The sequence below is a fragment of the Austrofundulus limnaeus genome, unplaced genomic scaffold (genome assembly GCF_001266775.1).
Source record: "Austrofundulus limnaeus strain Quisiro unplaced genomic scaffold, Austrofundulus_limnaeus-1.0 Scaffold75, whole genome shotgun sequence".
Classification (NCBI taxonomy): domain Eukaryota; kingdom Metazoa; phylum Chordata; class Actinopteri; order Cyprinodontiformes; family Rivulidae; genus Austrofundulus; species Austrofundulus limnaeus.
The window spans coordinates 201,661-217,178 of NW_013952477.1; the positions used below are offsets into that span (position 1 = coordinate 201,661).

At 37.9% G+C, this 15,518-nt stretch overlaps 1 protein-coding gene across 1 annotated transcript; it reads left to right on the plus strand.

Moving 5' to 3' along the window:
* Positions 1–1,988: 1,988 nt before the first annotated feature.
* Positions 1,989–8,766, plus strand: LOC106519294 (2-epi-5-epi-valiolone synthase). The gene is made up of 5 exons (XM_014010889.1): positions 1,989–2,191; positions 4,527–5,160; positions 7,845–8,087; positions 8,202–8,454; positions 8,559–8,766. Exons 1-5 carry the CDS (start codon positions 2,073–2,075, stop codon positions 8,675–8,677), a joined length of 1,368 nt encoding a protein of 455 aa, XP_013866343.1. The 5' UTR covers positions 1,989–2,072; the 3' UTR covers positions 8,678–8,766.
* The last annotated feature ends 6,752 nt before the right edge of the window (positions 8,767–15,518 follow it).

Below are 15,518 nucleotides of genomic sequence, written 5' to 3' on the forward strand. Positions count from 1 at the left end.
TTGTATTTTGTAATTAATATTAACATAATTACAATGAAATATATTTATGTTTGTGGTTGTAATGTGACAAAATATGGAAAAGTTCAAGGGGTATGAATACTTTTGCAAACAACTGTATGTGGTCTTATAAGGTGTGCAAATCTATAAATGGGCTTAAATCTAATCTAAATGTCTCTTTTAGTTAGTTGTACTTTATATGTAATCTTAACATAATTACAATCTAGTAACCAGGACAACTGCTGGTGGACCAAATAAATTGGCTCGGCGGGCCAATTTTGGCCCGTGGCCCCCATTTTGGGCACCTCAKGCTTATATAGTCTAAATATTATTTTCATTAATACAGAGTAAATATTTTATTTTTTGCAAAATCAGCCCTTATTTTTCACTATTTTTCCAATATGTACTGTAAATCCAGACGTTTGCCTGGTCTGGTTAGCGCTGCCGCTGCTGCAGCAGCTCACACAGTTAAAAGACTGGGACTCACTCCTGCTGTCCTGTATACCTCCACGATGGACATATTCCTTCACTTTTTCTTCTCTACTCATGTTTCTGTAATGAAAGAATGCTCCAAGCAGCAAACCTTTCGCTCTGCATCGCGGTCAACATAAAACAGCCTCATGCTTTTATTGACAACAAACGTTCAGAGACTAAATGTTCCAGTTTGGTAAATAAGCAGGTAAAGCTTCTCCTCGGTGCTGTTTATGAGACCTGATTCAATTTTATGTGTACTTTTTAACCTGTCTGCTAGAGTATGTGGCTGTATGCAGATAAAATCAGAAGGAAAAATCAATAAAAACAAGACGTGCAAAAGTATTCGCTGCCTCAAGGTGTGAAAGAACCAAGTTCAGGAAAGTGCATACAGCGTCATCCACCCCTTTGCAGGGCTTGTAGGCAAATTGCAGTGGGTCCAAGCTGGTTTTAACAGTAGTTGAGAAAGTAATTAAGACAGCCCTCTTAAGTGACTTCATAACTAAGGATGTAAGGGCTACAGGCCTGTAGTCATTCAGCTGTTTAGGAGCTCTGTTTTTAGGGATTGGGACAATGATGGACTCTTTCCATAAACGTCGGACCTTATAGAGGTAGAGGGAGTATCTGAAAATATAACAAAAAATATCAGATAACTGCTCCGCACAGCTCTCAAGTAAGTGGCCGCCAATACCATCAGGACCCGGACTTTTCCCCTCCTTCAGACCACGGAAAAGTTTCTGGACCGTGCCCTCATCCACCTGGACAGAATTTATTCCTGCTGTTGCATCTTTAAAATGGGATTGCTCTGAAGTAAAATCATGAACATTAAAAAGGTTTTAAAGGTATTTAGATCATTTGAGAACTCATAATCCGACATTTTGCCAGAGGATATTGAACATTTCCCAGATTTCATACCCACCATGGATTTTATCCCCCTCCCATGCTGGGTGGGAGTGACCAGCACAAAGGAGCTACTCTGTCTTTGTAGCTACATTAAGCATTCTTTCTTGACTTGTTTCTGTAGTTCTCTGTACTTGGTAGTGTCCCCTTGTTGGAAACAAATATTGCGATGATTAATGATGTTTTTAACGGATTTAGAGATCCATGGTTTGTTGTTCAGAAAAAAGGAAACTTTAGTGGAATGACCATATCTGGACAAAAGGTGATATACTGTATGTTGACACTGTCTCTGTTAGGTCATCCAAGTCCGTACAGACTTCTTTGAAGAAGTGCTCAGGATTTGAAATGACTTCAATAAAACAACAAAATTCTACCACAGTTCATTAACAATATCGAGTAGTTCATGAGATATTTTGCTAACACACGCAGACCCAAGGAAAAAATAGAATTGCTTTTCTTCTTCTGGCAGCAGGTTCAATTGTTTCTTTTAGGCAAAAATGCTGAATAATTGTACACGCTGTCACTTGTTGGCCTTCGGCTGCGTGTTCACCTGCAGCTGGAACAGCATGTGACTGAAGGCAGAACAGACTCATGTCCAGTCAGCAGGACAGCAGGCTGAGCTCAGATCATGTTTACTTCACTGACATCCTGGAAGTCGCTTCATTCAGGCCTGACACAGCTCGGCTGYCGGCGGCTCAGACAACATGATTTCAAATATCAAGAGTTCACATCAGACCGAGTTCTGTCTGGTTCAGGAGAAGGGAGCATGGAGTCGATCCGAGTCGTGCCGAGTCCCAGGAGGAAAGGTGTCAGGTGCTAAAATGTGAGTATGTCATGTAATACTTGTTTTGAAATTGTGATGGTAAGGAAAGATTCAAAGCAGTAATATTGTCTATTGTCAGTCTGGTTCTACAAATAAAATTCCTACCGCAGCACAATGAGATGCTTTCTAAGAGTTTCACTTTAAAATCGGCCTCCATGGTCCTCAAACATCCAGAAACTGGTTCTGTCTGTTTCATGGACAGAGCATGGGGACGAATAACTTTCTATTTCAGGCCTCAGTGACTCTGTGTGAAACATGTTCAGCTAAGCTGGAGGAGATATTTAAAGAACTTCCCTCAGCTGCACAGTATGAACATCCAAAATAGTTTCAGTGTTCCTTTTTTTTTTTTGCACACTTTTGTTTAATCTCAGAAGTAAATTTATCTAAAATAATCTCATGGGTACATCATGTTTGGGAGACAGAACTTATAGCAGTTCTCATATGAGTCTTGGAGAGATAAAAACTTTTTGACTCTATTATCTTTTTCTTTATTTCTTTTGGATTCATTTATAACATAATGTTTTACCAAACGTAAAATATAATAAAACAAACAACTGACTATGTATACATTTATCTTTTTTATTACATTATTTTACAGAAGAAATTCAGAAACTGTAAAAGTTTATGGACCAATGTAAAACAAGGATTTGGTTACATTATTTGAAGTACACTAAAAARACAGATTGCTGGATTTACTTAACCAAGTTGTGTCAACATTTTCCACTCAGCTGAACTGAGTAAATGTGAAGTCATTTTTACATTTATTTTCAAAGAAAATGTGAAAGCTATTTTGCATTTAAGTAAATTCAACACATCTGTTTTTTGAGTGTAGAGTGTATATGTGTTCAAATATTTTGTCTACCAGCACAGTATAAGTGGTGGTGGTGGGTCACTAATTCGATTATTAGACCTACGGGAGGGAGAAGGCAAGAAAAGGTTACAAATTAAAATGTTAAACAACATATTTTCTTTTTTTTTAACCACAGAAAATGAAACACTAATTGTAAAGTATGTGTGCTGGTGGGTCATTCAGGAAACGATTGTCTGCGTCAATTATTTTTATTAATTATTATTTCAACTTTTTGTTCACTTTTAAACATTTCTTTTTGTCCTTTAAAATATTTGAAATATGCCAAAAAGGAAAAAAGATTTTTCAGGAGTGGTTAGGAGAGTTGTCCCCCCATTCCAGCAGTCTATCGTTGTGTCCTTGGGTAAGACACCTTACCCCAGCTGTCAGTGTGCCCCAGAGCAGCTGTGGCTACAATGTAGCTTACCACCATCAATGTGTAAATGCGTGTATGAATGGGTGAAAGCCTGTAGTGTAAAGCGCTTTGGCGTCCCCGTGGGGCTTGATAAAGTGCCTAATAAGTTTACAGTACCTCAAGTTTATGACAGGCTATAGCAGGGCTATTCAACTGGTGGCTTGTGGGCCACATCAGGCCACGGGTGACTCCCATTCAACCAGAATAAAAAAAATGTGCTTTCTTTTACTTGATTTAAGATAAAAAAAAATATACTTAAAATCAGTTTTAAATTTAAAGTTCAGTGGTGGCACGATGGCTCAGTGGTTAGCACCGACGCCTCACAGCAAGAAGGTCTTGGGTTCGATCCCCAGTTCGGACCTGGGGTCTTTCTCTGTGGAGTTTGCATGTTTTCCTCGTGCTTGTGTGGGTTTTCTCTGGGTACTCTGGTTTCCTCCACCCCTAAAAACATGTACAATAGGTTGCCTTCAGGCCCAGGCCTCCCTTGAAAAAGAGATCTGAGATCTCAGTGGGACTTGCCTGATTAAATAATGTTAAATAATAAAATAAAATGAAACAAGTTTAAATGGTAAAAGATAATAATACTTGTTCTTTTACATAATACATTGTTTTCCCTGTCATTTCTGGGCAAGACTCCCTGACCCCTGATATCCTGAGCAGTTGGCTTTGAGTTACTGTGGCTCCCCCTTAGCAATTTATTTGAATAACTCTGACTTAAAGTATTCCATCATTTAGAATTTTTTTTTATCAAAGTGTCGTAAATGGGCTTCCATTAAAAAGGGGCTTTATTTGAAAGTAATTTTTTAAATGTTTGTTTTTATACAGTTATATCCCCCCTTTCTTTTCCTGCATGGTCAGTAGCTGGGTTCAGTTTGGTGCCTTTAACACAACAACATACTAGTGTCTTGTACAGCAGCTAAAAGCCACAACGGTCTTCCGGACCCTCAAATAAAAAGTAAATATATCTCATTCTCAATGTACAAGATTATAGCAGGTTTGTATTTCAGATCTAAATACCAAATACATTTTTATTTTTCATTTGTTTTTGTTCTTTTACCACAAATTACCTTCAGCTATGAGAACAAGTCCAAACAAGGAGCTACCTGGACCGTTGTCAGCCCCATCGTGTTCACATACCGAGTCATTCAATGCAAAGACCTACTGGACCCCAGCAGTGATACCCTGCTCTGGGGTCACCTAGGAGAGGAAGAACTTCAAAATACCGTAAGAACTGACACCAAACCTGTAAAGCGTTTCATTGTCATCGATGAAAACGTACATCAGCTCTACGGCTCCAAGGTGGCTCGGTACTTTGAGTCCAGAGGAGTCGTTTCCAAGATTCTCCCTCTGCCCACCACCGAGGAGAACAAGAGTTTGGAGTTAGTGACCAAAATCTTGGAGGAAGTCCACAAGTTTGGCCTCGACAGACGCACTGAGCCCATCATCGCAATCGGAGGAGGGGTCTGTCTGGACGTGGTCGGTCTGGCGGCGTCGCTCTATCGCCGGCGGACTCCTTACATTCGGGTGCCGACCACTTTGCTGTCGTACGTTGATGCCAGCGTGGGGGCCAAAACGGGGGTCAACTTCGCCGGAGGGAAGAACAAGCTGGGGGGTTACGTCCCGCCGGTGGCATCATTCTTAGACCGCTCATTCTTCCAGACTCTCCCGCAACGGCAGATCTCTAACGGGCTGGCAGAGATGTTAAAGGTGCTTTTCGTTGCATGATCGCCCGCTGAGTTTTCTTGCATGTAGATTGCTAGTCTTCCTCCTCTTCTTCAGAAGGGGTTTTATGCTACTGAAAGACAAGTAAATCACAACTAAAGCAGCTTGACAAATAATTTAACAGAACATTTTTTGTGCCTGCTACCAAAAAGCAGAAGGCAGGCAATTGTGTGTGTACGTGGAGGATTTTAATGAAAGTCTCAGAGAGAAATTATTGGATGACACAACTTGGAGTAACCCCAATCCAAGATGGTTGCCACAGCTAATCAACATTAGAAACCACAACAATGGCTGCCACATTTATTTTGACACAGCTCAAATTTGGTATGGTAGTAGCTGAGAGTCATCCTCGACACTATCACTGAAGAAACCTTGTGACGTTGCTCAAGACTGCAAAAAGTTATTTTTAACGTTCGACCAAAGTTAATGAACTCCATATTTTCTCAACAAAAGATGGTCTTAGTTTAAAACTCTAACATGATGACATGAAATGACCTCAGTTTGTTGCATCCACTTTGAAATAAAGCTTATATTAAAGCGGGTTTGTCTCTGGGTTCTGCTTGTTGCTGATGTAAACCAGAGCATCCTGTTGTAAATCTTTAATACGTTGCTGTGAAAACAATCCACTTGTTGCATGTTTGTACAAATGCGCATGTTTACTCAACTGAGCTAATCCCTTCTGTTCAACTGTATTACAATGCTGTTTTTTTGTCTCATTATAAGTCCCTGTGGACAGCTTCAAGTAATTTGAATGAACAAAAACCATAAGCATCCCCCTATACTTCTCATGGTTTTGGGTTTATTGTCTGTTTAGTATGTTGTTTTAATCCCTTAAAAAACAAAGTCTCTCTTTACTCAAAACTTCCGCTTTGCTATTTTCCCCCTCAAAGCACATGGGGGAGAACTGAACTGAACATGACCACAACAGCAGAATTTTACATTATTTGTTTTCAAGTTTATTGTGGTCAAATGTGCAACTCGTGTGGAGTTCCCCAAGGATCCGTTCTTGGGCCCATTTTTTTTGGGTTCTGTAGTAAAAATGTAACTTTATAAAACCAAGACATTTATCAAAAGTGAAATCATTTTTATATTTCAATGACCTTGAATGGGTGATTCAAACTTTTATTATCTCCCATCTGAAAGTAATTTCTGTAAGTCTCTGTGGGCTGGTGTTAGCCAGGCCTCTGCTGGTTTCCTTCCATAAGCTTCCTATTTGTTTTAGGATTGATTTCAAAGTTTTATTGACGACCTAAAAATCTTTGAATAGGCATGCTCAGCCTCGTATGACGTGTCTCAAAGTGATACTTAAGTGAAAGTAAAAGTATTCCAACCTAAAATTGCTTAAGTACTTCAGTATTGCATGTACTGTTAGGGAGTGATTAGAATTTCAAAAATAACATTTGGGAGATGAACTCTTGAAAAAAAAAAAAACAAAGCAAAAAGTTTCTAAAGGACTATACTGTAATGACTAAACCAGTGGTTCCCAACCTTTTTAGACTTGTGTATCCCCTGATTTTTTCATACCACTAGTACCACTTCAGTCAATCATAATGATGATTATCCAAAAATATAATATCCTACAACCGATTATTGAATGAAAATTATTTATTTAACCCCCTCGAACATTTCATTCTCAGGCATTTTATTCTTTATAACTCAAATTAAACAAACATAAAAATGTTGGCTTGAAAGTGAATAAGTAACTAAATAAATAAACAGGTATTGGCAGGTGAAGGAAGCAACAACGTCCAGAATACAACAGAAACTCGCCCATAATGAGCAAATTCCATGAGATCCCACATTTATACTGGATTTGTGTTAATTCCATGATTCCGTCTGCATTTTCCGCTTTGTGGAAATCATAGGGCCCTACAAATTTCTGTCCAATTTTTATTTTTTATTTTACACACCTGGGAAATTTTTCCACGTACCACCTGTACACGTACCCCTGGTGGGGAATCACTGAACTAAACTGTAAAACTATATTAAAATGTTACCAATGAGGCTACCTGTTTCAGCTGCAGCTATAGCATCTCTGCCATGTTCATCTTACGTACAAAGACTACATACATCTAATATGTCCTGTTGGAGTGTGACCTGATGTGTGTCATGTACAGGTGCGATGGATCGAGTACAAACAAATAGGCTGTCAGAATATTTATATTTCTCATCCAACCACAATTAAAGACCCTCTATCCAGGAGGCGCTTTTTTTTCGGATTTTGTTTTTAACTATTTTTTTTAACAAAACAAGCCAAAGTGAAATASAAAATAAATTATTTTTGCATTTTTTATGTAAGGAGCAGAAAATACAGATAACTCCATGAAAATGTAAGGAGTGAAAGTAAAAAACATGGCTGAAAAATGTAATTACTCCAGTAAAATATGGTGATCAGGTCCTTCATATCAGACAAGGCTTCAACTTTTGGTGTTTTGAAATATCTTCTTAAACACATTTGTACTCACTGTGTTTTAATACAGCATGAGAGTTGGTTTTCTGGGTTCCATTTGTCTTTTCATGTTTTTAGACGTTTTTGTCTTTTGAACAGTTGATGTAATTTGTTGTTTTTGTGTGCGTCACTTTGGCTAACTGCACTTGTTTTTACATGTGCTCCAAGCACATTTTAATTTCGTTACAGAATATAAATTATGTTAATCTAATGGTTTCAGATGGCCCTGATGAAGCATCGTGGCCTGTTTCAGCTGCTGGAGGCTGATGGCAGGAAGTTGTTGCACACCAAGCTGCAACCCTGTGGGACCACCAGCAGTGGCTCTGAGCAGGAAGACAGCGCTATGGCGTCCATCCGCATCGCTATAGAAACCATGCTGGAGGAGCTGGCGCCCAACCTGTGGGAGGATGATCTGGACCGGCTGGTGGATTTTGGGCACCTCATCAGCCCTGAGTTGGAAATGGTCAAAGAACAGTTCCCACCTTAAAGTGGCCTCAATGGGCTACACACATCATGAACAATGTGTTGAGATAAGAGCAGCTAATCCTTGTCACCACCTTTCTTCTGGCCCAAACAGAGAGTTTTACCCRCACTGCTTCATGGGGAGGCCGTCAACATCGACATGTCCTTCATGGTGTACGTGKCCCACCAGAAGGAGCTTCTGACCGCAGAGGAGAAAGAGCGCATCATCCAGTGCATGAGGGGTCTGGAGCTGCCCGTGTGGCACCAGGACTGCACCCTGAGCCTGGTGCAGAGGTCTCTCCAGGAGCGTCTGAAGCACTCGGCGGGCTCGCTGAGGATGCCTCTCCCGATAGGACTGGGGCGTGCAGGTAAACCCATCAGCTGGAAGGCTTTGTGTGACTGCTGCAGACTGCTGATAGCTGCTCAAAGCAACAACATGTTTGTGTTTCAGTGACATGTTCTTGATTTGTAGAAATCTTCCACGACACAATAGAAGACACAGTGCTTTGCCAAGCCCACCAAATATGGACTGAAGAGCTTTCTTCATGTGGTAACGAAGAAATACAACCAAAAACTACCAAACTTACTTGAACTTTAAAAAGAATTTAAAAACATAATGTAAATAAAACAGTTCTGACAATATAAACTATTGTTAATCTAATAAATGTCTTTAGAGAAAAGTGCTTATTTTATATTGTGTCACTAAAGCAGTCTGACGTAATTCCTTTGTATCCAGCCTAAAGATACTGTRAGGGAAATGTTTTATCTTTAAAAATGTGGACTCTTTGGTGGATACCACCATCTTTACTTGGCACAATGGTCCAGTTTGAGGGTGACTGGTGCCAGTGTGACCTGAACATGTGTGAAAATGGGTCATTGAGATAACTCTGCCGTGTCCATGTGCAACAATGATCGCAGCTACATAAACAAAGTTAGAATATATGGAATAAATAAAATTTCAGATTGTCACACTGTGGTCTAATATTATAGTACAGGTCTAGTATTGTTGTACAAGTCTAGTATTTTAGTAAAGGTCTGGTATTGTAGTATATGTCTAGTGTTGTAGAACAGATCTAGTATTGCAGCACAAGTCTAATATGGTACAGTTCTAGTACTGTAGTATGGGCCTAATATTATAGTACAGGTCTTGTATTATGGTACAGGTCTAGTACAGGTCCAGAATTATATTACAGGTTCAGAATTATTATTATAGTATAGGTCTAATATTATAGAACAGGTCTGGAATTATAGTACAGATCTAGTACTGTAGTATGGGTCTAATATTATAATATGGGTCTAGTATTATAATACAGGTCTAGTATTATAGTACAGGTCCAGCATTATAGTACAGGTCTAGAATCATAGTATAGGTCTGGAATTATAGTACAGGTCTAGTACTGTAGTATGGGTCTAATGTTATTGTACAGGTCTGGAATTATAGTACAGATCTAGTACTGTCATATGGGTCTAATATAATATGGGTCTAGTATTATATACAGGTCTTGTATTATAGTACAGGTCTTGTATTATAGTACAGGTCCAGTACTATAGTACAGGTCTAGTATTATAGTATAGGTCCAGTATTATAGTACATGTCTAGTACTAAAGTATATGTCCAGTATTATAGTACAGGTCTAGTATTATAGTAAAGGTCTAGTACTGTAGTATGGGTCTGATATTATAGTACAGGTCTAGAATTATAGTACAGGTCTGGAATTATAGTACAGGTCTGGAATTATAGTACAGGTCTAGTACTGTAGTATGGGTCTAATATTATAGTACAGGTCTTGTATTATAATATAGGTCCAGTATTACAGGTCTAGTATCATAGTATAGGTCCAGTATTATAGTACAGGTCTAGTATCATAGTATAGGTCCAGTATTATAGTACAGGTCTTGTATTACAGTATAGGTCCAGTATTATAGTACAGGTCTTGTATTACAGTATAGGTCCAGTATTATAGTACAGGTCCAGTATTATAGTGCAGGTCTAGTATCATAGTATAGGTCCAGTATTATAGTACAGGTCTAGTATTATAGTATAGGTCTAGTATTATAGTATAGGTCTAGTATTATAGTACAGATCTAATATTATAGTACAGATCTAATATTATAGTACAGGTCTAATATTATAGTACAGGTCTAGGATTATAGTATAGGTCCAGTATTATAGTGCAGGTCCAGTATTAGAGTATAGGTACAGTATTATAGTAGAGGTCTGGAATTATAGTGCAGGTCTGGTACTATAATACAGGTCTAGTATTATAGTACAAGTCTAGTACTGTATTGTATTTTTCTTTTACCTCCTAAATTTGCTGCATTTAATCATAAACTTAAAACTGATTTAAAATCTACCTTTTAGTGATGTAAATGTAGACAATTCTTTGCACAGAAACAACAGTTACAAACACTAATTCTTTACTTTGCATCTTAAGGGATTTTTACAGGASAAAAACATACACGCTCTACGAAATGCTCAAATAAATCTTTAATATTTCTTGCAAGATAGTTTCAACATGGAGTACCAGTGACTCTGAGCATGAGTTCAGCAATTTGACAGACAGTGGGTACAGTAACTATTGCAACCTTCATTTCTTTAAAAAATACAATAATAAATTAAAAAAAAAGCTGTAGTAACATTGAATCAACCACAGGAATTTAATTTTGCACTCAAGATCAAAAACTGAGCAAACACAGTTCTTCCATTAGTGGTTTATCCATAGTGTGCTGAGACAACTGGAGAAGTGATGGCCTAAACATGTACTGCCACTATACCCAGTCACATTTCAAGGTTACCATATTGGATTTCCCTGCTCTGGGGTTTGTATTAGTGTGCTTTTACTAGAATGGCTCAAATACCATCTGATCCCAGTACTACTTAGCTAACTGGCTGTTAGCTGTATTGCTTTTAATCAGTGGGTGGAGTGAACTTGATGAAATGTGGCATGTGACAGAAAAAAACAAAGAAAGCATGAACATTTGGAACTGTTTTGTTGTTGTTTTAACTACTTTACAATACATCACCATGAGGCTGTTAAGACACTATCAGTAGTTCAAACCCTGTAATTTACATGTTTATATAAATCTGTCTTTACTTTTTGGCACACATTTTGGCAACTGTGAACTACATTCATACTAGTCTCAAAACAATTTCAAATATTTAGTACAGTTGTTGGTAGAAACAAAATACACAACACAATGTGGAGTTCCAAAGTGTTCAGTAATAAATCATATAGATCATCTAAAAGTGCTGTGAGGCCAAACTGATTTTGGGCTAAGCACATTAGCATGCTCCCTAAAATTAACAAGCTAATGTAGTGTAGAATGCTACGGCTGCTAAGATTTAGCAAAAAAGTATAGAACAAGGGATTTTTTGGGACGAATGTTTGTCAGTTTTATAAGAATTTGGTGCTAATTTGAAATGAGCAAACCATAAGTAAATGGCCTATAGCAGGGCTATTCAAGTAAATTGCTCAGGGGGCCACAGTTACTCAAAGCCAACAGGCTCAGGGGCCAGATATCACAGGGGTGGGGGGCGTTGCCCAATAATGGCAGGGGCTGGAAATCTGGGATCGTGAAGCTGAAGTGTTGCTTGATAATAGGGGAAACACTGCATTATGCCAAAGAACAGGTAGTTTTTATTTTTTTACCTTTTAAATTTGCTGCACTGATTCATACATTTAAAACTGATTTCAAATCTACAGTATTTACATATTAAATTTAAAAAAAAAACCTCACTGGCCAGATGTGGCCCACAGGCTGCCAGTTGAAAAGCCCTGACCTATGGTGCCCGAGGAAGTGTTAAGTCAGGGCTATCAAACTATCAAACTTGGGGTGTTATGGTTGGGGAAACACTGAATTATGTAAAAGAACAAGTATTATCTTTTACCTTTTAAATGTGTTTATTTTGTTACATTAAATCATACATATAAAACTAATGAAAATCTATTTTAGAATTTGAAAAAAAAAGTTTTTTTTCTTCTTCTTTTGGGGGGCCTTATTGGCAGGCTGGACGGAAGTCACCTGCGGGCTGGATGTGGACCGTGGGCCGCCAGCTGAATAACCCTGCGTTAGGAGCTAGTTTTCAAATAAGACTCGCCATATTTTTTCCTCTTTTTTTCTGTCTTTCTTTCCATAGTTCTGCATTTTCCTCAGTGACAATATTTTAATCAATAATTTGTGTGTTTTTTTCCCCCTGATCATTTGCTTGCTTTGCAGACTGAGTGAATCCTATCAGTTTGTCATGTAGAGAAGACTCTTGGGTCACATTAACTTTGGCGGTGTCGAGTCATAGGAGGCTACGTTTCCTGGCTGGTAAAGCTTGAGGCTTTTGGAAGACAAAAGTATTCAATACCTGCATACATGAAAATTACTATGTAATTATTGAGGAAATGAAATTATCTACTAAACTATTTGACTAATTATGTAAAAAATATTGAATCTCTTAACATTGAACACTTTGGGGTGCTTTTATTACAAACCATTTCTGATGGTTCTTAAGTCTGTGGTGCTGTCTCAGACTAGTAGATCCTGTTGATATTTACAGGACCTCGGCACCTGCTGTTAATCTATGAAGCACCAAACACCTCTAACAAAATATTACATCAGTACTTGTACATCACCATGACAACAGAAGCAACTATAAGGCACTTAAATAAAAAAAGGTCAATACTTCAACACCACCTTAACCCACTTCATAAAAATATCACATTTTCAAGGCAGGATGATTTACAGGCACAACTTCAACCATTGCATTGTTTTACTAATCGGAGGCTGTGCGGTTTTTCAGAGATTCGACCAAGCGGCACGGAGCTAACTCACAAACATGCGACAACTATTGCAGCAATGTGCAGAAATATACAGCTGATTGTGCATCTCCAAAAGATCTGCCTGTCTCGTAAAATAGCACATGTGCATGTCACAAACCAAATACAACCGGCAAAAATAAGCTGTGATTATTATAATTTTTCTTCTTAAGGCTAAATTTACACCACATTTCAGTTTACAGAGATCTTTCCAGTGTTTGAACAAGCGTTTCGTACAAAATCATTCTCCTTATATTCCTTGACATGATACATTTCATATATTAGAAAAAAACAAAAACATGTAAAAAGACCCTGAACATGAAATGTCACTGAAGGTGGTATAAAATAACCAACTTAGAAAATATGTGAAAAGTTCTTTAAAAACAAAAAACTAGTATATTACTGTGTATTCTGAAATTTAACAGCTCTGCTTGCGTGGGTCACCACAGGTAAGAATCAAACGGATACCCCGCTATATTGGATCATATCATACAGTAATCTGTAAGTAAAGATGGACGATGTGTCTTTTTACTTCAGTTGTAAAAATAAATGGAGCGAAAATATCCGTTCCACTGGCAGTGCTCTGTTGTATATTTAAAAACAGGGTTTGTGGACCAGGTGTGTGGGGTTCCACCTACACAACTGTACACAATCACGGTTTCAAGAAACCTTTTTGAAGCATCAAATAATTAAATACAGCTAAACTCTGTGGAAAGTACTCATATTGGAACATAAAGCAGCAGGGTCAAGAGCTTAAAAAAAGGTATCAGAGGTATTTTTAACTTTTATTCAGGAAACTTCCTCATTAAAAGATCATTTTGTAGTTACAAGTGCACGAAGCGGCCAGGTCCACCCGCTTCGGATGTTATCATCCATTAAATGGACGTTATTAGTCATTAGCAGGCCCATAGAATGGCTTCAGAAAGTCCCGACTGTGACTCCTAGAGGGTTCTTCGTCCCATAGAATGGACTGATAATGTCAGAACTGGCTGATTAGTATGAGGCATAAAGCCACTAAGGTTTTTTGTGCAATCTGGTTAATATGAGGCATAAAAGACAGTAAGGTTAATTTTAGAGAAAATGGTCATGGGCTTCGATAAAGTAGACCATTGTTGCAGGCCCAATGTAGGGCAATGGGTGGAGCGCCGGACCAGAGAGTGGGAGACCCAGGATTGAGACCAGGTACGGGCAGCAAGAAGACAGCGAGAAAACCACGCCCCCCAAACCCCACCCCGGACAAAAAAATAATTAAAAAATGTTTTGGTTATTTAAACATTCAATGTCATTGATATATTACCCCACTAGAGGGCACTGTCGGGACAGTCTGAAGCCATTCTATGGGACTGATAACCGCTAATAACGTCCATTTAATGGACTGATAACATCAGAATCCGCTGCCAGGTCATGTTTCAATACAAACGCTGAGGTTAAGGACCGGTAATTTTCAACTGGTAATTTTACGCAATTATATGGTTTAACACACGTTAAACTTTTCTTTATGATTATAGATATATTTTCCAAAAATATTTGCTGAATTTGTTCAATTCCAACGGCGTTTCAATGGAAACCTCAGCATTTGTATCGAACAAGGCCTATTTGTAACTACGAAATGATCCATTTCTGTGTAGCAGTGGGACTTAAAACTTATCTGGGTCCATCCTCCTGAGAGGCATTTTTTATTTATTTATTTTTTTGTTTGTTTCAACTTCTAGGTTTGTGTCAGTTGTCCATGATTTTTTTTAACAATCAAACAAATGTTAAAGATTTTCAGAATTTTAAACAAATGTTCCAGTCCATCAGATAAACACAAGTTTTATCTTGTATCATGTTATATCTTGACAACATTTTAAGCTTCATTATTTTTTTTATTTTATAGTGGATTTGGCAGTGAGGAATATCCTGGTAAAACATCTATCAGACATGGTCAGATCAATTAAAAAAAGTTGTCTTGTGGTTGGATTGTTTCTTTTTAGAACATCAAAAACTAAACTCCATCATTATCTGTGCAGAGATGCCATGTTGATGAAAATGTTCTGTTTAGATTATTGTGCTTTTTTTTGTTTTTGTGTTTTGTGCTTGTTCATCATCTCAGGCTCTTTAAAACAACCTTGCTATAAATAGAATTTCCAGGGGAATGTGTACATACAATCCTGCGTACAAAAGTTACATAAATAGGATCGAATCTACAAATGATTAATAGCGAACGAGCAGGAAAACTGAACTGGAAGACCGACAGAGACTCGGCTAAAACGTGCATAGCAGAACAACAGGGATGTGTCCGCACCACATCTTAATAAGGCATTTGCACATTCAAGTTCAGTCTACGACACAAAGAGTGTAAAGCACTATAGTAATAAATATCCTTCTATTATTGCTAGTGATTTGAAAAGCAGTGTTTATGTCAACACAAATATCTACAGTTCTGACCATGATTTTAAACTTCCCTAGATTCTTTGGAATCAGTTAAAAAAAGCTACTTTCTACTCAAAAGATAAATGCATATCTTAAAATATAAACCCATCTAGTTTTGTAACTTATCATCAGCAAAGTTTTGATTAAAGCAAATGCTTTAAATCAGTCTTTGTGATTTAGGTTGAGAATTTGAAATATATATATATATATATATA